Source organism: Malus sylvestris, chromosome 14 (assembly GCF_916048215.2).
Source record: "Malus sylvestris chromosome 14, drMalSylv7.2, whole genome shotgun sequence".
In the NCBI taxonomy this organism is placed as follows: Eukaryota; Viridiplantae; Streptophyta; class Magnoliopsida; order Rosales; family Rosaceae; genus Malus; species Malus sylvestris.
This window is the reverse complement of record NC_062273.1, coordinates 28,063,131-28,082,882: the sequence shown is the minus strand read 5'-3', so window position 1 is coordinate 28,082,882 and position 19,752 is coordinate 28,063,131. Positions and strand designations below refer to the sequence as shown.

Sequence of the window (19,752 nt, the reverse complement as noted above, 5' to 3'; positions counted from 1 at the left end):
AATGATTCAAATTTTTGGGGTGCTAGAGATTCACGTGTGACTTTCTAACAGCCACAACGTCACACGTGCTTTCTGCCACCCCAAAGAATTTGAACCATCTTGTACATTTTTGTTAATTTTTCCTTTATTTTTCTTACTACAACATCAAACTATCGTATTCATACTATTCAAAATATGCTTTTGCGTCGATTTTGCAAATTCGTACCTAAATCACCGCTCAATCTATTTATTTTCACATTCGCCTCAATGTGAAGTTTAAAAATTAAGACGAGACTTTCCGTTGAGATTCTTGAGTGTCGAACTCTATTTGACAATGTTCTGGGACGCACTATTATGTTTTGCACTTATTTTCTTAGTTTTCGGCTCAAATATACTACTAAACATACATTTGTTGCTCGATAAACTGTAAAATTGCTTCCAAATTCCTTAAAAAATTTAACTTAATGATCAGGAAAAATATTTTGCGAAAATAAAAAATTTGCATTTTTGTCAAAAAATATGGGCAGGCTCGACGCACACAAAACAAGTCGGACTTAGCTCACGTAGAATGAAGTGAACCATGGCATACAAAACAAGGTGAGCTCTGTTCATAGAAAACGAGGCAGGCTTTTGGCACATAAAATGAGGCTAGCTCGCACAAGAAAAACGAGTCTAGCTCCTTGCATGCAAAAAACGACACAGGCTCTGTGGATGCAAAATGGGTGGGCTTCTGACACGCAAAATGATGTGGACACCTCACATGCAGAATGAGCCGAAGCCAGGCACACAAGACCAGGCGGGCTGGGCACGCAAAACGAGACGACTTCCCAAGTGCTCAAAAAACGAGTCATGCTCCATGTACGGAAAAATATATTTTGAAAAACATGAATATATTAGTTTGTTGTAGTGGTAGGAGAAATGAAAGAAAAATTAACAAAAATGGGCAAAAATGATTCAAATTCTTTGGGTGACATAAAGTCACGCGTGACTTTCTGCCACCCCAAGAATTCACATTTTTGTTAACTTTTCTTTTATTTTTTTAATTTTTCTTTTATATAAATCTAAACTATATATTAATAGAATCCTCTTTGTCAACCAAAAGAGGTTGAAAGACTAATTAACAAAACAAAATTTTGCTATTTTTTATTAAAGTCTCACCTAAAAGATTAAAAGTGATTTTAACATCTCTAATTTAAAAAAAATACAAAAATATGCACTAAATATACATTTTAACATGTTTACATTTTTCACTTATTTTTTTACTTTTCGGCTTAAATATTATACTAAATAACTTACAAGTCTCATCAGATTTGACTATGATTCTGCAGTTAAATAGAGAGCTAAATGTAGAGATATATGCATGCTTGCCAAGTGATTCTACGTATCTATTTTAAGTATGTTTTGTGACACGTTATTTATGCAACATTCGTGATATGACAAGTTGATCCGGTCTCGCTCGATATCTCGAATCCCACCACTTCTTAGGTTCATCCCTCGGCACCTCTCTTTATGTTTTTTTACTACTTTCTAGTGCAATCAAAATATTTAGATCTTTATATATTATAAAATGATAGGGTATGACACAAAGATCAACAAACAATAAAAGTTAGACTTTTTATCTCTATAAGATTTTTTTTCCGTTCTTCCTTTTCAACCTTTTAAAGTACTATCCATGGCTTGAATGGTGGAAGATGCATTCATGTGTTAACTGAAAACGACTCATTTACATTACTAGACTAATGTACCTTACATCATTTTCGTAGTTCTTTTTACAAACGATATTCTAAAATATTCAATTCCATATATCCGGAAATTTGAATTAAGGTAAGAAAGCTAGTTTCACTCAACAGCCTCATCATCTCAGCTGCCATTTGAAAAACACTTGTACCAAGTCAAAGATAGAGAGATAAGGGTTTTGTTTTCCTCTCAAACTCAAACCGCTACATCCATGCACCTCCACTTTTTACTCCCAAGAATCCTCACTTTTTACCCACCCTCAGTAAAAAACTAGCTATCCATTTACCGAGCCTCACCCCTTCTTGACTCCAGCACTGTATAAATTGCAGTGCTCCCTCCCACATTCCATCAAACTATACGGCTCGTTTTGTTCTTGATAGGCAAAGAGTGAGCTCCCTGCACAGTCCAAATGGCAACCTCCAAAGCATTTCTCTTCTTTTTTCTTCTTTCTACATCCCAAGTCCTTTTTGTATCTGGTATCAAATTCGAAGTTGGAGGCAAGAGTGGATGGGAGGTCCCGAAATCGAAGAACGGCCAACAAATGTACAACGAATGGGCTTCGAAAAACCGGTTCAAGGTCGATGACGCTCTCTGTAAGTCACTCTTCACTTATGTCAGAAAAAAATGACGATAGTCACTGTCATTAGTTGCATGGAATAAGATGGTATATACAATGACAAATCAGTCTTGATGCGCTTTTTACCGACCTTGTTTTGCGCAACTAATATCAGTAACTATTGTCGGGCTTTCCTTCTATTGAAATCAAAGGCTTCTTGCCTAAGATAAGATTCCTATTTAATCTGTCTTAAGTAACGTTTTGCTTGTCAAGAAAAAATGACAATAGTCACTGTCATTAGTTGCACATAATAAGATGGATAAAGAAGCGAATCGTATATATGAAGACATCGGTCATTGAGGCGCCTTTTACCCACCTCGTTTTGCGCAACTAATGTTAGTAACTATGGTCGGGTTTTCTTCTATTGAAATCTAAAGCTTCTTGGCCAAGATAAGATTCCTGTTTAATTTGTTTTAAGTAACGTTTTGCTATGCTTTCTTCATGGACTTAGCTTTCAATTACACGAAAGACTCGGTGATGGTGGTGACCAAGGACGAGTACGAAAAATGCCACTCTGCCCATCCCATCTTCTACTCCAACAACGGTGCAACTACGTTCACACTGGACCGGCCTGGTTTGTTCTACTTCATCAGCGGAGTTGCCGGGCACTGCGAGAGAGGGCAGAAGATGATCATCAAGGTCTTGGAGCCGGCAACCCCGCCTCAATCCGCTGATCAGAACGCAACGGACCCGTCGCAGCCGAAGCATGGTTCGGCTGCAACGGCGGCCATCTCCTCTGCAGCAACTCTTGTGTTCTGCATGGTGTCATTTGTTGTGGTCTTTTTCTTCTAGTTGCAGTGATACGTGATGGTTTTTAATTTTCTGTGTTTTTCCGTACCCCTAATCAGATTTTGGTCTTTTGAGATTAAAAGAGTGTAGACTTGAACTAATTTGGGTTTAAGAATTTTAATCTTTTTTTTGGAAGTATGATAATTTTTCCATAGATTAGGATAAATGTTGATGGATGCCTCAATCGTTCTCACATAATTTCAAAAAAAAATTAGGGTGATTCTCACCTTATTAACCTTAAGTATCGTGAAATTCGGAGTTTGATATCCTTATTTATTTTCATCTCAGTTTCATGCTTAAACTTTGATGTTTCTGACACTTTAGTACTTCCGTTATGTTTTCCGTCAAGTTCTACATTAATTGATGAAGTGACATAACTTTGGTCTACCATATTTGTCAAGTGATGAGAGATTCAGTATCATCACTTAACGGAAGTATTAAAATATTAAGAAACATCAAAGTTTAGCTATGAAACTATGACGAAAATAACTAAATGTAACAAAGTGTGAATTGCAAGACGAGTAGTAAAGTGAGATTACCCAAAATTTTATTACAATCGACATTATTCTTCCAAGCTATATAAAGGAAAGAGAGAGTTTAAACCCGAAACTCGACAAGTCGGAGAGAAAAGCCACAATCCAACACTTGCAACCTTGCAACAGCAATCTTGTAATTGATTGAAGGTGGTGCTGAAAAAGTTTCTCCTCTGTGAGAGTTTCTTTCTTTCCGCTGTGAGAGTGCTTCTGTGAGACCTTCTTCCAGACTCTTCGGTGGCACCGACCCTAGCTTCGACTGGGGTCAGGTGATGTGTCCTCTTCTCCATTTTCTCCTTCTTTTCTCCCTACATCTACTGTTGGTTCTCCCCAATTTTCAATTCGGCCTATCCAATTCCTCCAACTCCGTGGGTTTTCTTCTTCCTAATTCTTCCTTGCTTTGTTTTTCAGCCATGTCCTCTGTCGAGATCATGTGTAGAGTTCTGGCGCTTGCACCGGCTCGGGTGTTTTCCACACCACCACGTTCTCCTTTGTGTCTGCCACTTGCGGCAGTGTTGCTCGGGACTTGTTATGAGCTTCCACCTGGTGATTGGCCTCTTTCGCTTGGATGGCGATTACCTCTAACTTATGGCTGTGCGCAAGAGACGTCAGTGAAGGAGATGATCGGTGATGGTCGGAGAATTGGCTAGCTAGTAGTTCCTTAGAACATTGGTGGAGAAGGCAGTGGGCGCTTCTTGGATGTTCTTTGGTTTTGGGCTTTTGGGCTCATTCTCTGTTTCTGTTTTTTTTTTCTTTCCGTTTAGGCCCTTTTTGGTTGTTTATAAGTTTTGTTGGGCCTTTTGTCTATTTGTAAGTTTATGTTTTGGTTGGAATAAAATCATCCCCTTGACCAAAAAAATAATAATAATCTTGTAAGTTACCGCACATAGAAAAATCAAACGATTTGGGATTGCAATACGAATTGATACTATCAAAACATGTCAAAAGACAAATCCATGTATAAAAACATCAATTTTAATTTACACAGTAATAACTCGGGAAGACGAAGCGCATTGAAGCCATCGATCAAAATTGCGTTTTACAGTCTCAGTTTCGGCTTCAAAACCTCGGTAGAAAATAACAAAACTGTTGCAAGAGAAAAGAAAGGAGCAGAATTGCTGCACACGTAAGGCTCCTCTAATGCCTTACGAATTGTCTATCATCTCCGCCTTTTCGATTGCCGTAAGGATTGCTCTCACTGAATCCATTTCGACTTCCTTCTTTACGCGTCTTCTTCCTGAACTTCGATTTACTGCTGTCTAAGTTCAAATGCACCTTGGGCGGATTAGAAAAACAAAAAGAAGCTGCAACCGCCTGCCCAAATTCCATCAAACATTGAGATGTCAGGATGGATAACATTCGTGTTTCCCTACGAAAATCTCTTTTATCTTTACACAGTAAACGTTTAGATGAAAAGATGAACAACTTCATATCAAGAAAAAGACGGGTACCTGCAGATCAAGCCGGTGTACATTAAAGATGTCCTTCATAGAGTGTGAATTGTATGCTAATAAATAAGAAGTATACGCCTCTTTTGCTGATTTATTCAGGTAGTGAATGTTTTGAACCATCTGCTCCTGCATCAGTCGAAGCAATGCATAAGTTTCCATGGACCTAGTTATTGCATGATGATGGAAAACAATCGAACACGAAATTACCAGTTTTGACTGCACATTCTTCAGCTTCTTTTCATTAAAATCATATGGTTTAACGGGCACATTTGCAGCCTGGAAACAAAAATGAATATGGATTGAAATGGAGAAAAAGCATCACACCGCAGATAGAAAACCTAAACAAAAGCTAGATATTGCTTACAACCTTCTGTAAAACATTTTAGCTGCAAATCATACCTTCAAATAGCGAATGAATTGCAACTCTTCGGGAATGAGGAAAAGTAATGCCTTTCCTGTTGCACCTTCCCCTCGAGCTGTTCGACCAACCCTATGGATATATTCCTGCAAGTACATATCCCATGATACGCTGTTATTCAGCATGGATGAAGAATCGCTAGATACTCAAACTACTAGAAATCTGTTAAAAAGAAGGAATAATAGATACCGTCGGTTCATCTGGAGGATCAAACTGCAAAATCCAGTCCTACAAGCAAAGAAAAGAAAAGAAAAGAAAGAAGCAGCATAGATTACCGTGAGCATTCGTAATTGTAAATATTGTTAATAGGATAAAGAGGAGTGGGCAAGGGAGATGTCTGGGAAGGGGCTGATAGATCAAGATGAATGTTGCCATTGTGGTGAAATGAATAAACATACTCGTTGCGGTACTGGTACATAAAATAATTGAATGATGAAAAAAAAAACTAATGATAACCATAATTTTCGTAAGTTTAATCCTGTCCTGTTACAGAAAGGAAAAGGAAATTTACCACAGCAGGAATATCCAGTCCACGAGCAGCAACATCAGTACAAAGTAAGATTCCTTTCTCTGCTTTACAGAAGTCAAAAAAAGTAGTTGTCCTCTTCTGCTGCTTTTGCTTTCCATGGATATCAAAGCATTCCACATTAACGTATCTAAGAAGTTCGGAGTGGAATTTCACTGAGTTACAAGACGAGAAGAAGACCATAACTTTCTTAGATGTATTCTTTGTCAGGAAAGAATATAAGAGAAGAAATCTCTTAGCACTTGGGACAACACAATAGCCTTGTTCCAGCCCTTCATTGGTGACCTACAGTTCACACAATCTCGTCATTCCACTGATTAGGGCTAAATCACAAGAAATAAAAAATTTGGAGAGAGTACAAAGTAAAATTTAATTCATAACAGATATGAACATCAAATGCATGTAAAATGAGGAAAACATAATCAAACTGGATTCCTACCTTTGACCTCCCCTCATCCACATCAACATAGATAGGTTTCTGATCTTTTCGAAATGACAACTTAACAAGATCTTCAACCTATAGGTTTAACAAGAAAAGATTTATCAGAACAAAGCACTCGTGTAACAAATGGGCACACAAAGATTTGTTGACTCAAAGAAACAAAAGTTATAGAACTATTTAACTGTGTTTAAGCCAAAAACATTTAAAAACAATGCAGAAAGCAAGATATTGGATACTATCCAATAAGGATACAATACACTAACCTTCTTAGTTTGGGTTGCTGAAAATAAAGCTGTTTGCCTATCCTGCACATCCATTAGCAATTCGATTAGCCAACGCATATTACCAAGTAAAACTCATTTTGAAATAGCACCTAAACCATAAAACTAATATATCCAGGCTGATTTCTGAATAAAATCAAACTCAACTAACCATACTTCAAGCTCCTCTTAATTAAAAAAATTAAAAAAAAAAAAAAAAACAGAAGCATATGTTGCTTTACAGCTAAGGATTGCAGCACTCGAGTCTTTGTCACAGAAGAGGTAGAAAACTAAGGGGGGTGTATTCAATTAGGATTTTGAGGGATTTTAATTCTTTTAATGAATCTAGGGGTATTCAATCAGGAATTTAAGTGATTCTCTGAAATTCAATGTGTATTCAATCAGGATTTTAAGATAGTTTATGAAAATCCTTAGAAATCCGGGTGTATTCAATTAGAATTTTAAAGAAGTTTATAACATTCCAGGTGTATTCAATTAGAATTTGATTTTAAAGAATTTGAGAAAGTTGAGGAATTAGAGGGAATTGGAGAGATTTCGTAGTGTATTTTGAGCATTCACAAATCTCACCTCCCCCCAAGAGATTTCGAGGGAATTGAATCAAAATTTTACATGGAATCTCTACAAATCAATTAAACTCCATAAAAATCCATTAAAATCTCTCAAATTCTCAATTGAATACACCCTCCTAAATAAATTTACCTTTGGCAGAATCTTGACAATCTGTTGCATTTCCTCCTCAAAGTTCGCTTCCAATAACCTGTCAGCTTCATCAATCACGAGGCACTGCAAGTCCAGGACAACAATGAAATCAAAGATTGACAAATTTCTGTGATGTCATGATGCGCTACATCTCAATCAAAGATATTTAGCTTAACCACATCAAGAAGCTAATTCTTTTCTCTAACATAACAACACAAACTGCAATAGGATCAGAAAATACGGTTCAATATTTCAGTAAAAGGATTAACAACAACAGCAGAATATTCCGAAGTCAGGGAAACAGTAGTTAGAATTTGCTTCGAATCAGAAAGTCAACTGTACCCATCAGAACCATTTCAGAAAATAACCACTGAAAAACTTTTTGGAACAACTAAAACAATATTTCCGACGAATAGATGTGAAGCACCTTCAAGTTCTTATATATGAATCCTTTGGTATTCTGAAGATGGTCAAGAAGTCGACCAGGGGTTGCAACCAATAAATTTACTCCTTTTACAATACGTTCTGCTTCCCCTCTCCTAGCTGAACCTCCAATAACCAAGCCAAGAGTCTGAGAGTGATACTTTAGAAGGTCCTTTGCCACAGCATGGGTCTAAATTAATTGGAAAAGAGAAATAGTCAGAGACGAATAAAGGGGTTCAATGGTATATCCCACGATGCGACGTCATAAAAAAGTCTCTTGAACTGGACCAAGCTCCATCATGATATTGGAAGAAAATTTAACATGCCACTACAAAAAAGAACAAAATGCAGGGGTTTTCACCTGTATTGCAAGTTCCCGTGTTGGGCAAATCACAACAACACCCATTCCGTTACGAGGAGCAAAATGTGTGTTATATAGCAGCTCCACAGCTGGTATGAGAAAAGCAAGAGTTTTACCAGACCCTGTCCTTGCAGCTCCGAGGACATCTTTTCCAATCAAGAGCGGTGGGATTGCTCTAGCTTGAATCTGCATTAGTAATATATTGTAAATTCAACTCATCCCAAATCATCAACAACTTTTTTAGAACTAAAAACTGAAAGATATCTCAACGAACACACACATTTCTCATCAAGTACAAACCCTAAAATTCTCTGAAATTAGTAAGTTCTCAATTCGTATAAAAAAAACATACTTTTCGATCAAGTAACTCATAATAAGAAATCCCATAAACAAAATTAGGCTAGAAGTTACCGAATCGAATTCGAGACGGCAAATTACCTGAGTCATATACTGAAACTTCATTTCTTCAATGGCCTTGTAAGTGTTCTCAGACAAGTTCAAGGAAGCAAACGACTCTGTGGTCATAATCCCAGTCCCTCCACCGCCACTATTCACCTTCTTCTTCTTCTTCTTCTTCTCCTCCTCCTCCTCCATTGCTTCTTCCCTCTCCTCATCTTCTTCATCTTTGTCCTCCACGGGGCTTTGATCCTCTACTTCCTCTCCCTTCAATTTCTTCACCTTCTTCCTCTTCTTCTCACTCTCGCCCTTAGCCGGTTCGCCGTTAGGGTTTTGAGGCTCTGTATATTCTTCTTTCTCCACACCCGCAGATTCCGACGGTTTCTTCGCTCTGTTTCTCTTGCGCTTCTTCTTCTTCGTCTCGTCCTCCGAATGCGCGTGAAGGTTTGGGTCTGTCATGCCGACTAGCTCTCTAAGGAATATGGGTTTGAATTAGGGTTTCACAGTTTCAGGAGGCGCAGAGGAAGAAGACGAGCTTTCTCTCGCAGCACAGAGACGTTGAGAATCCGTGGAGATATCAGTAGGGTTTGGGCGCTATTTGTTAAGGGTTTAGGGTTTAGGGTTTAGCCGCGACTGTACTCGCTCAACTCGGACAGCCACAAACCCAAAAGCCCTAGGCCTCAGCCTGTTACTAGAACTAGTAATTTGGGCCTCACTCGGTGTTTAACTTTCCAAGTTTTGAAGCAAAAAGGACCCAACGAAAGCTCTTAGGCCATCTCTAACCGAGGGCTGGCCAGATGGCTCGTTTTAGCCCTCTGGCCCTCCAAGATTCTCCAAGATATTAATATTTTAATGAACAGTACATGGTCATATTTGCCTCCGTCTCCAATCGAGGGCCAAAGGGCCAGAGGGCTCGTTTTAGCCTTGTCACAAAAAACCGTCTCCAACAGAGGGCCAAAGGGCCATAGGGCTCGTTTTAGCCCTGTCACAAAAAACCGTCTCCAACCGAGGGCCAAAGGACCATAGGGCCAAACATAATTTATTATTTAAAAACAACAACTAAAATGTTGTTTAAGTTTCATGTTGTATAATTTTTATGTTGGTTAATGTTATTTAATGTTGTTTCATATTGTTTAATGTTGTTTCATGTTACTTAATTTAATTTAATGTTGTATAATGGCTTAGGAAGTTATAGGAAATAATAGAATTTAAAAAAAATATGAAACAAATTTTGTCAAATAGAAGTTATAGGAAAAAAAATGGAATTAAAAAAAAAATGAAACAAATTTTGTGAAATAGAAGTTATAGGAAAAAAAATGGAATTTAAAAAACAATATGAAATAAATTTTGTGAAATAGAAGTTATAGGAAAAAAAACATATGAAACAAATTTTGTGAAATAGAAGTTATAGGAAAAAAATGGAATTTAAAAAAATATATGAACCAAATTTTGTGAAATAGAAGTTATATGAAAAATTTTGTAAATAAAAAATAATAATAATAATGTAAAAAAAAAATCAAATCAAATGCAACGGCTAGTAGCCGTTTCATTTGAATTTTTTTTAAAAAAAATTTGTCGGTTATAACCGACAGGATTACACCATTATTTAGTATATTAAATAATAGCATGTATTCCTGTCGGTTATAACCGACAGGAATAACAAAACTATAAAAAATAAAAAATAGCCAGCCCGGGGCTGGCTGGCTGACCGGAAGCAGCCAGCCCTTTGGCCCTTTGGCCCTTTGAAATTCCGTGGGGCCCTCCCAGATTCTCGAGCCCTCTGGCCTAGCCCTCGGTTGAAGACGGTTTTATGGCTATTTTCGGCCCTATGGACCATTCGGTTGGAGATGGCCTTAACTAACTGAGATTTAGCCATCTCAACAATTTACTCGTGAAAAATAAAATATGTAGGATAGTGACTTCAATAAGCCTTTTTTAAAGAAAACTAATAAAAATGGTTTGAAAACTTTGAGTTTTAACGGTAAAGACAAAATAAAAGGTAAAGTGAATATTACTATAATTGATTTTTTAGTGTAAAAATGTGGTTTTTCGTTAAAGTGAACCGTACATGAAACTTTTCGTTAAAGTTCTCCTTTTTTTACGTTATGCCTATTTTCTATTAATCTTCATTGTTGATTTTATGAACGATTACAAAACTAACAGAGTGTGTACAAGGTGAGAAAAAAGCGTGTTAAAAATCATTTTCTTATTCCTAATTAGCACATTCATAACATACCATACCATTTTATGATTTGGTGGGGAAAAGTTGAATGCATATATGAAAAATGTGGTGGCACCAAAAACGCACCAAATAATGGTACTTTGTTTGAAAGCAAACCATGCTTTAATCATAAGGGAATCATTTTATTCTATTCAAATTACACACAAATTACTAAATATAAATATGATTATGACCTACTATTCCCACTTTAATATACTCATGAATTTTCATAATTCAGTTGCCTGACGTCCTGAGTTCAAATCTTCTGCACCCGTTGTGTGTGTGGCTTCTATGTGGTCTTTATCATTGTTTAACATGTGTGAATAAACTTAAATGTCTTCAACTTTGTTGACACCTGTTAATAAATTTAACTGTCATTAACTTGGTTGTCATAAACTTAACACACGTATCAATTAATAATAAAGATCACAAAAAACAAAATGAATGCAAAAGATTTGATCTCAGATGGCGTTCCTTGGAAGGCAGATTTTATGAAAATAATAGTAACAAAATCATAATCCATGAGTGTAATTATGTTCCACTCACTCCACCAAATCCTAGTTAAAAACATGTGTACCAAAATTTCATTGACTATAAAGCTAAATTAACAGAAAGTATTCACAAATATGCAGCAAAAGGTGGTCGATCCGCCGTTTGTCCATCAAATATATACAAGAAGTGACCCTTGTCATCGAGTCTCACCCACTACATCTTGATCGGGAGAAATATTGTTGTACGAGTACATACATCCGTCCTCTCGCATAGAATGATTCCTGCATGTGAGTTCCGCCCCTTGTGAGAAAACATCAGACTCACATCCAAACTTTCTTCCATGCATAAGTGACGGAGTTAAAATTTTAGCCTAGAAATGATCCAAAAGTTTCAATTCAAAACGTCATCTTGATTTTACAAAAATGACTCTGATATGTGGTGAGCAACCGACTATCATCGTTTGGGTCTGTTATGATGTCATCGTCGTCATCTTCTTCTCTTCTTCCATTGATTTCCAGATCATAGTCCTCCTCAAAACTCACAAGCAACGAAATTAAAGTTAAAAAGTTGGATTAAGAGCCTAAGTCTACGATAAAACCTTAAAAATTATAAGAACAATACTAAAATTTTTTGTCCAAAAAATCAAAATGGACCTAGAACCATCCTAATTCCTTCATGGCTCCGTCTCTACTACGCAAGTAACTCATTGAACTTGTTATGGCCTATCATCCTTCAACTTGATAACTTGTTATTGTTTTCAGATGGCCTGTGACTAGACTATGGACACGGGAGCATTGTCACAATCTCTGCCCTAATTTGATTATTCAATGGTAGAAGCTTAGTGGTTCAATGCTTTATAAAATAGTAGAAGACAATGCCATGTCAAGAGTTTTTTACTTAAAAGTTAGGAAACCTTAAGTAAGAGTAGTTTATGTGGGTATGAACAAAAATATATTACTAGTTTATAATGTTGTCTCTCTTTTTAGTAAAAGGCAAAGTACATAGACTATTTTTTTAGGTTTTGACACAAAAATATAGTTCATCTATCATTATCCAACCAACCTCCATGTGGGGCTTCTAGATTTTGTTTTTTTAAAAAAAAAAAAAAAACCCCTTAAGCTTAGAAATCTTTTACGGAAGAGCTGGGTATTGCACTTTGAAAATTTGAGATGTGCTTGAAAGTTTTTCTCTAACAGCTCGATGAATTGCCTCTATGAGCGCTGGGCATGTTAACTGCTAGCCTTAAGCCTTTGCTTGCGTTGCTATTGGTATATGTCGGCATATGTTGACATCTATTGGCATATGTCGGTATATGTTGACATTTAGCGACATGCTTACTCAAAACCTATTGCATCAGTCGACATGCTCATTCAAAAATTGTTGACATCTGTCAACAGACGTGCAATATGACTTGACAAATGATCATTTCATCATTTCATCATTTAACCATTTCACCATTTCACCATTTCACCATATGCTACATATGAAGTTGAAGCATCATCTTGAGTCGTAGACCTCTTTTCATTTTATTAGTCGATGATTACACATTAATCTTATGTTGATTATCTATTAATTGGGGCATTTGAACCGTTCGATATATCAAATATTCTATGATGATTGATACCAAATTACAGAAAGACAATGCTTCTGTTACCCCTTCCTTCCTTTCAAAAAAAAAAAAAAGATCTTTATGATTTTACCGTATAAAAAGCAGAAGGCTTTCCCTTTGCAATATGAAATTTCTAAAAGTGGACCCCACATCTCTCTTCCTACCGGCTACAAAATCTGACAACATTTTGACCGTTACGATATACGATTCAAAATTTTCAAAAGCAACAACCCTAAACATTGATTGCTTCCTCCACCCCCATTTACCCTAAAAATTCAAATCAAATTACTTTATCATGACCAGCAAGAAGCAGAATCTGGAGTGGAAGTAACAACTACTTTCAAAAGCTGACACTGCCCACCGTTCATCTCCCTCAATCCAACGGCTCAAAAGTCAAAACCCTCCAAGGTTTAAATTAATAACCAAGTCATAATCTTTGATCGCGATTTCCATTTCTTCAACAGGAGGAACATTCAATTGATTTCCAACGAAAAGATTTGTACTTTCTGACAATTTAAGCAGTTTCTTCAATTGGGTCTGCGGGAAAATCTTCTGGGTATGTTTGGATAGCGAGAAAATTGCCGAGAAAATTACAGAATGCCTGTGTCGACTCGGTCTCAGACCAACTCAGTGGAGAGAAGCAAACCCGGTTCAGATCAAGAACCGAGCCACGCGAATCTTCCGCTAAGGAACCCACATCATGGATTGAAGGAAAAGATGAGAGCTTTGACGCTGCTCTACGAGCAGCAGAAGCAGGCCGCGGCGGCGCTGAGGAACCCGAATCCGAAATCCGATCCGGAGCAGCTCCGATTCGCGAGCCACCCGAGCGTCGAGCTTTTCGGTTCTTGCAAAAAAGAGGAGAGAGAAGAACCGAAGCAGGGGAGCCACCACGTGATGAGAGAGAACAACAGCAACGCAATGCACAACTCCACCGTTACCAGAACTTACGTTCTGCCACAGCCGCCGCCGACCCACGCCAAGGAGAACGTGGCGGCGGCTGGATTAAATGACCGGATTCTCAGCTTTACTTCGTGTCCAAGAAAGAGCAAGGCTTCAACCCCGGTGGCGAGGAGGCTGTCAATGGGAGGTCACGTGCAGCACGTGCCGGGGCCGCCGCGGGAGTCCAGTGGGGTGGCGGAGGGGGCTAGGAATGTGCAAGAATCGGAGACCCCTTCGGTTTCGGAGACACCCACGAGTCGGATTCTTGTGTTTGTTAGGCTGAGGCCGATGGCCAAGAAGGAAAAGGAGGCGGGTTCCAGATGCTGCGTTCGAATTGTGAACCGGCGGGATGTTTACCTGACGGAGTTTGCGAACGAGAACGATTATCTGCGGCTGAAGAGGCTGCGGGGACGGCATTTCATGTTCGATGCTTCTTTCCCTGATTCCACTTCTCAGCAAGAAGTTTATTCCACCACGTGAGTTTGGTTTAATTGGATATTATTAATCAGTGATTGATTGGATGTAATTGGTGTTTTGGTTTCTGCTTGAAAAAATCTTGGAACTTTGCATATAAAAATGTTCGAATTCATCATTACAGTCGTAATCGTGTTTGGTTTGATTCAATATTCGTGTTTGTTTGCTGAGAAAAAGCATGGTTCTTGTTGCGCTGGATTGGATCCCAAGAAATGGAAAATACTCTGCAGCCTATGCTAGTGGTGGTGTTAGTTTCGAATTTTCGTGTCCCGTAAAATTTCTCAGTAACCAAACAGAAAGAGCAACCAACAATGTTGTGAATTGTGAATGAACTGGTGTTAATGTTGTTTGTCTCAGTAATCCTTTCCATTTAAATTTGTAAATTTTAACAAAACCGGTATGTCATCTGTTTTTTCAGTACAGCAGAGCTTGTGGAGGCAGTACTGCAGGGGAGGAATGGATCAGTGTTCTGCTATGGTGCCACTGGAGCTGGAAAAACATACACAATGCTCGGCACGCTGGAGAATCCGGGAGTGATGGTTTTGGCAATCAAGGACCTCTTCACCAAGATAAGGCAGAGGAGCTGTGATGGAAACCATGTGGTTCATCTGTCCTATCTTGAGGTCTATAACGAAACTGTGAGGGATCTGCTCTCCCCCGGAAGGCCTCTTGTACTTCGAGAAGACAAACAGGTCTGCCTCTTATCTTGCATCTCACATTACTTTGCATACAACTCATAAGGAAATGGATTTGATGTAAGAGTAATAGTAATGTCATATATAGTATGTGTTTGCTGTGTGTATGCGAAAACATGTAGAAGGGAAAATCTAAGAGCTATGTAGTTTCTTAAATTGAAACTAGCTGCATTATTTCGACCAATCCAATCTTAGAACATACTGTTTCTATACGGGTATCTCAAACGCATCTGCGTCTTATTTTTATTATGTGGTGAAGTTCTTAATGATGTTAGTGAAAATCAATTTGTGTTCAAATGTGTTGCAGGGAATAGTGGCAGCCGGTCTTACACAATACAGAGCTTATTCCGCCGATGAAGTAATTTCTTAGTCCCTTTTTGGATGGTTTGAAAAGTTAGATGCTTTGCTTAGAAGTTAATCTATTGTTCGGTCGTACTCTGGGTTTGTGGCAGGTTATGGCATTACTTCAGCAAGGAAACCAAAACCGAACTACTGAACCAACTCGCGCTAATGAAACTTCCTCACGGTCCCATGCCATTTTGCAGGTAACAATTGAGATATGGCTTGTTGAGTTCTGAAAACTTGCAATTATTCTGACTCAATTTGATTGTTTCTTCCTTGTATATCCAGGTTGTGATTGAATACCGAGTAAAAGATGCTTCTATGAATGTGGTCAACCGAGTAGGGAAGCTCTCACTAATTGATCTTGCCGGGTCAGAGAGAGCCCTTGCCACGGACCAGAGAACAGCTAGATCTCTTGAGGGTGCCAATATAAATCGGTCACTCTTAGCACTTAGCAGCTGCATCAATGCTCTTGTGGAAGGAAAGAAGCACATACCTTATAGGAACTCAAAGTTAACCCAACTTCTTAAGGATTCTTTAGGAGGAGCTTGTAACACTGTGATGATCGCGAACATCAGCCCATGCAATCTCACCTTTGGTGAAACCCAAAACACGCTTCATTGGGCAGATCGAGCAAAGGAAATCAGGACTAAGGTCAGTCCTCCTAACTTATCCAATCTTTTAAGTGGCATAAGCTGTTGGAAATTTTGTTTTGCTGCATTACTTGCTTGTCAGCAGACATTGGTTTCTGTTGTCCTTGAAATTTCATACTTTCATGGCAACTCTAGATAATGTCTCTTTCCTTGTCATTTTACACAATTGCAGGCGTGCGAGGTGAATGAGGAGACACTGCAATTACCGGAAACTGATACTGATCAAGCCAAGCTATTGCTTGAATTACAGAAGGAGAATCGTGAACTGCGAGTACAACTTGCACACCAGAAACAGAAGCTATTAGTTGTCCAAGCACAGTCCTTCGCTGCAAATGCCTCTCCAACGCCTTCTTCGGTTGCATCCCTCTTGACTCCTCCAACTTCTGCCCAAGCAAATGACAAGCGGAAACCCAGACCCTCTTTCTTGACCCGGACTTGCTTCACACCAGAGTCCAAGAAAAGAGGGGCTGAGGAAGCAGTTAGAGATCTTCGCCGGACTGTAAAGACATTGGAGGCAGAAATAGAGAGGATGAAGAAAGATCACACTTCACAGCTAAAGCAGAAAGATGATCTCATTCGTGAGCTTTTGAGGGGAAGTGAGAAAACACCAGGAGCAGGGAGGGAGGGTGGGGAAAAGAGGGCAGTGACAAGGACTAGCTTGAGACCGCAGGAGCCGAGCACAAAGAGGATCGTTACAAGAGCTAGCATGAGAAAACAGGAGGCAAGCATTGGTGAATTGAAGAGCCCAAGTCACCGTTTCAGGTCACCAGTCCCAACAGCTAAAAAACGAAGCTTTTGGGACATAACAACTGCAAACAGCCCATCAGTTGCTACATTAAATGGAAGAAAAACTAGAAGCCATGTCATTTCTGAACCTGCTGCAGCTCCCTCCATGCTTCTTCAGGTAATCTAATTGTTCTCATCGTCTTCCTTTCCTTCATCTTGTTTCTGATAAAAGAAAATTGTAGCAAAGAATCGCATGTGTGTATGAAACTTCACAACAAAGCCTCCTTCCCCCGAAAGTCTCGTGGCCTCTCCTACCTTTTTAATCTTTTATGTATAAGTTTCATAGTTCTGCAACTGATGCAGCTTGCCTATCTATGTTTCTGGTTTGTGATATTTTTTGGACCGCACATCATCAATTACGCACCATTCAGCCAGGTTTTGCACGACAAAAGCCCGAGCGTTTGAAGTAGCACGAGAGATGGTAGAAGAAAAGAGAGAAAAACTACTTAGGTCAATCTGGAAGATGGAAAGACGATGGCATTCTGGCAAAAGCACTTCCTACCAGCAATATTTTCTCTGACGGATCGAGCCTGTAGTTCAACATGGAAGAAAAATTGTAACTTTGTAGGTGGCGCTGCTGTTACTTGTATGCCATCTTTCGTCATACGATTTCATTTGTGGAGTTAGCAGAACATGTTCCATTAGTTCTTTTCAATCTTCAGCATTATCCATTATTTATTCCAAATCAATAAATTTCAGTCTGTATATTCTCAGTAATCATTTCTCACTTCATATTCTTTCGGCATTATGTATCTGCTTCACTATATTCGCTGAAAGCGGTTATTTTCCTTATAAAAACTAGATTACTAAACGCTGCAACGGAGCTTCAGGTTTTTAACAGAATCTGTAACTGGAAAGATATGCAGGTTTTGCACAAACATACTTAAGTAACCTTCAAACTGTGATATATTTTTTACAGTAACGCTCAATCGCAGAGAAAATCATAGTAACATTTGCATTATACGAATCAGATAGTCTAGAACACGAGAGTTGACACAAATCTCTACTCTCTAGATAGATTAAGCGCTGCCACTTTCGATAGGCATACAAATTCTATATTCGAAGGCACTCTATTTTTAAGCCGGTTCATAGCATGATCTTTTGCTCTCCTTCCTCCTCCATAACTTTCTGTGTCCTATTCACTCCAGTAGGATGAATAACACACCGCTTGACAGAATCTACAACAATTTTATCGAGGCCAACAACAATCTCTATCAAGTACATGACAAGTTCAACAGCATTTCTTCGACTCAACCAGTGATCTGCATAATCCACCAACTCCAAATGCTTGAGTTTTGTTAATATAGGAAAGACAAGACCAGCATTGTATTCCTGAGAAACAACAAAAGGGTGAGTAATAGCATAATCCAACAAAAAATAAAAACAAATATATCAATTGTAAATACTAACCCCTCTATAAATATTCATCATGAGCGTGTCTAGCTGAGAAACACAGCATGAGAGTTGGGTGAAGGAATGACTAAGGCCGTCGACATAGTCGATGGTAAAACAATCCATGGATACCTCAACCAGCAAAGACACATTACTTAGGAGCAAGTCTATCTTATCGTCAATCCTAATAAAGGAAACAAGGGTTCGTTTTTCTAATGTCAAAAACTGATCATTCCAGCTAATTGCCCAAAAGAAAATCTACCAGCATCGATCTACAGCAGTGCATGAAATATCTTGTGCATCGCTATTTTTATTGGTTTCTAGACGCCACTATTTTTCTTCTAGGTAATGCTAGGGAGACTAAATTTGTAAACAAAATTTTGAAAACTAAAGGACACGAAAGTTGATGATTGGTTTATTACTTAAGCATTAATAAACATGTTTTTTCCTGTTGTAAACTTAACTTGATTACTATAAGCTGCAAAGTTGCTCCAGTTTTTCCACTGAATCCAACCACCATGAATCTAGCAATTGGAAAAGAGTTCACATATGATGTTAGCATATTACAACATAGAATGATGTGCGATAGGTAATCTGGATGGGTTAAATGCAACCGAATTCTATAAATGGTGGCGTTCGTGGTTCATGATTCGTAAGAGGGTTCGCAATATATGTAATTTCGTTTTCCATTTGGGAGTAGGAAACCTCACAACCTAAATCGCTCTTTTATAAGGCGAACTATTGTCTCAATATTGATGCCTTATGGTATTAAACCAAACATGTTTCCCTTAATTACTGATGAACAAAATTCAACCATCGTGAATGCAGCTATGGCGCGAGAATTTACAGATAAGTGTTTAATGCAGTACAATTATTTGCATGCATCTGCATGGATCACGTTAACTCCGCCTATGTAAGTTTATCTTACATTGCCAGTCCCAAGCCTGGATAAAGGAGGAGGGGGAGGGCGTCAGGTAGTCGACAGCCGGCACTCCACAGTTACATCGAATCCTTATGACAATGAATCTGCATGGATCACGTTAGTTGGACTAGAAGAACAATGATCTATGCATACGTAATTACCTAGAAATGGGACGCTGGCGTTATCTTAAAACAATGAAGCATGTCATGTAGGAAAGTTAAAACACATAACATGACTTGATTGGTCTGACATATCGTCACAATATAATTGTGTCCCTAACTCAACCTAGAAGTGCATATGAAGGCACCCCCCTCCCCTCGGGAGCCTTTTTGCTCACCACCCTATTAATTACCGTTAGATGAGTTTAAATTTCGAGATTCGTGTAGTGGATAAGCACGAATCTCAAAATTCAAACTCATCTAACGGTAATTAATAGGGTGATGAGCATACACCACACTACATGGTGGTGAGCAAAAATGCACTCACACCCCCCTCTCTCTCTCTCTCTCTCTCTCTCTCTCTCTCTCTCTCTCTCTCTCTCTCTCTCTCTCTCTCTCTCTCTCTCTCTCTCTCTCT

The 19,752-nt window shown here is 38.6% G+C and overlaps 3 protein-coding genes across 4 annotated transcripts; 2 read left to right on the top strand and 1 right to left on the bottom strand.

Moving 5' to 3' along the window:
- Positions 1-2,083: 2,083 nt before the first annotated feature.
- LOC126599442 (mavicyanin-like) lies at positions 2,084-3,275 on the top strand. The gene is made up of 2 exons (XM_050265818.1): positions 2,084-2,309; positions 2,784-3,275. The coding sequence occupies exons 1-2, from the start codon at positions 2,126-2,128 to the stop codon at positions 3,122-3,124; spliced, it is 525 nt and encodes a 174-aa protein (XP_050121775.1). The 5' UTR covers positions 2,084-2,125; the 3' UTR covers positions 3,125-3,275.
- A 1,266-nt stretch (positions 3,276-4,541) lies between these two features.
- On the bottom strand, positions 4,542-9,285 carry LOC126599434 (DEAD-box ATP-dependent RNA helicase 51-like). Its single transcript, XM_050265810.1, has 12 exons — positions 8,694-9,285; positions 8,256-8,441; positions 7,899-8,084; positions 7,472-7,555; positions 6,755-6,796; positions 6,489-6,566; positions 6,035-6,334; positions 5,713-5,751; positions 5,505-5,609; positions 5,313-5,381; positions 5,106-5,231; positions 4,542-4,968 (listed from the first exon to the last, which is right to left on the bottom strand). Exons 1-12 carry the CDS (start codon positions 9,108-9,110, stop codon positions 4,792-4,794), a joined length of 1,809 nt encoding a protein of 602 aa, XP_050121767.1. The 5' UTR covers positions 9,111-9,285; the 3' UTR covers positions 4,542-4,791.
- A 3,939-nt stretch (positions 9,286-13,224) lies between these two features.
- LOC126599431 (kinesin-like protein KIN-8A) lies at positions 13,225-17,579 on the top strand. 2 transcript variants are annotated; one of them, XM_050265807.1, is made up of 7 exons: positions 13,225-14,388; positions 14,805-15,078; positions 15,389-15,439; positions 15,534-15,626; positions 15,712-16,077; positions 16,249-16,980; positions 17,238-17,579. In XM_050265807.1, exons 1-7 carry the CDS (start codon positions 13,571-13,573, stop codon positions 17,265-17,267), a joined length of 2,364 nt encoding a protein of 787 aa, XP_050121764.1. In that variant the 5' UTR covers positions 13,225-13,570; the 3' UTR covers positions 17,268-17,579. The 2 variants fall into 2 exon arrangements, with proteins under 2 accessions (XP_050121764.1, XP_050121763.1); XM_050265806.1 differs by having other exon boundaries at positions 13,226-14,388; positions 17,234-17,579.
- The last annotated feature ends 2,173 nt before the right edge of the window (positions 17,580-19,752 follow it).

What these genes read in the sequence shown, in the direction of transcription:
- LOC126599442 (XM_050265818.1), top strand. Translation starts at nt 2,126, where the DNA reads ATGGCAACCTCCAAAGCATTTCTCTTCTTTTTTCTTCTTTCTACATCC. An exon ending in CAAGGTCGATGACGCTCTCT is followed by an intron (nt 2,310 to 2,783) that starts GTAAGTCACTCT and finishes TCATGGACTTAG; the next exon opens with CTTTCAATTACACGAAAGAC.
- LOC126599434 (XM_050265810.1), bottom strand. Translation starts at nt 9,110, where the DNA reads ATGACAGACCCAAACCTTCACGCGCATTCGGAGGACGAGACGAAGAAG. An exon ending in CACGGGAACTTGCAATACAG is followed by an intron (nt 8,085 to 8,255) that starts GTGAAAACCCCT and finishes CAATTAATTTAG; the next exon opens with ACCCATGCTGTGGCAAAGGA. An exon ending in AGAATGTGCAGTCAAAACTG is followed by an intron (nt 5,232 to 5,312) that starts GTAATTTCGTGT and finishes CGACTGATGCAG; the next exon opens with GAGCAGATGGTTCAAAACAT.
- LOC126599431 (XM_050265806.1), top strand. Translation starts at nt 13,571, where the DNA reads ATGCCTGTGTCGACTCGGTCTCAGACCAACTCAGTGGAGAGAAGCAAA. An exon ending in GAGCTTATTCCGCCGATGAA is followed by an intron (nt 15,440 to 15,533) that starts GTAATTTCTTAG and finishes GGTTTGTGGCAG; the next exon opens with GTTATGGCATTACTTCAGCA. An exon ending in CTCCCTCCATGCTTCTTCAG is followed by an intron (nt 16,981 to 17,233) that starts GTAATCTAATTG and finishes CGCACCATTCAG; the next exon opens with CCAGGTTTTGCACGACAAAA.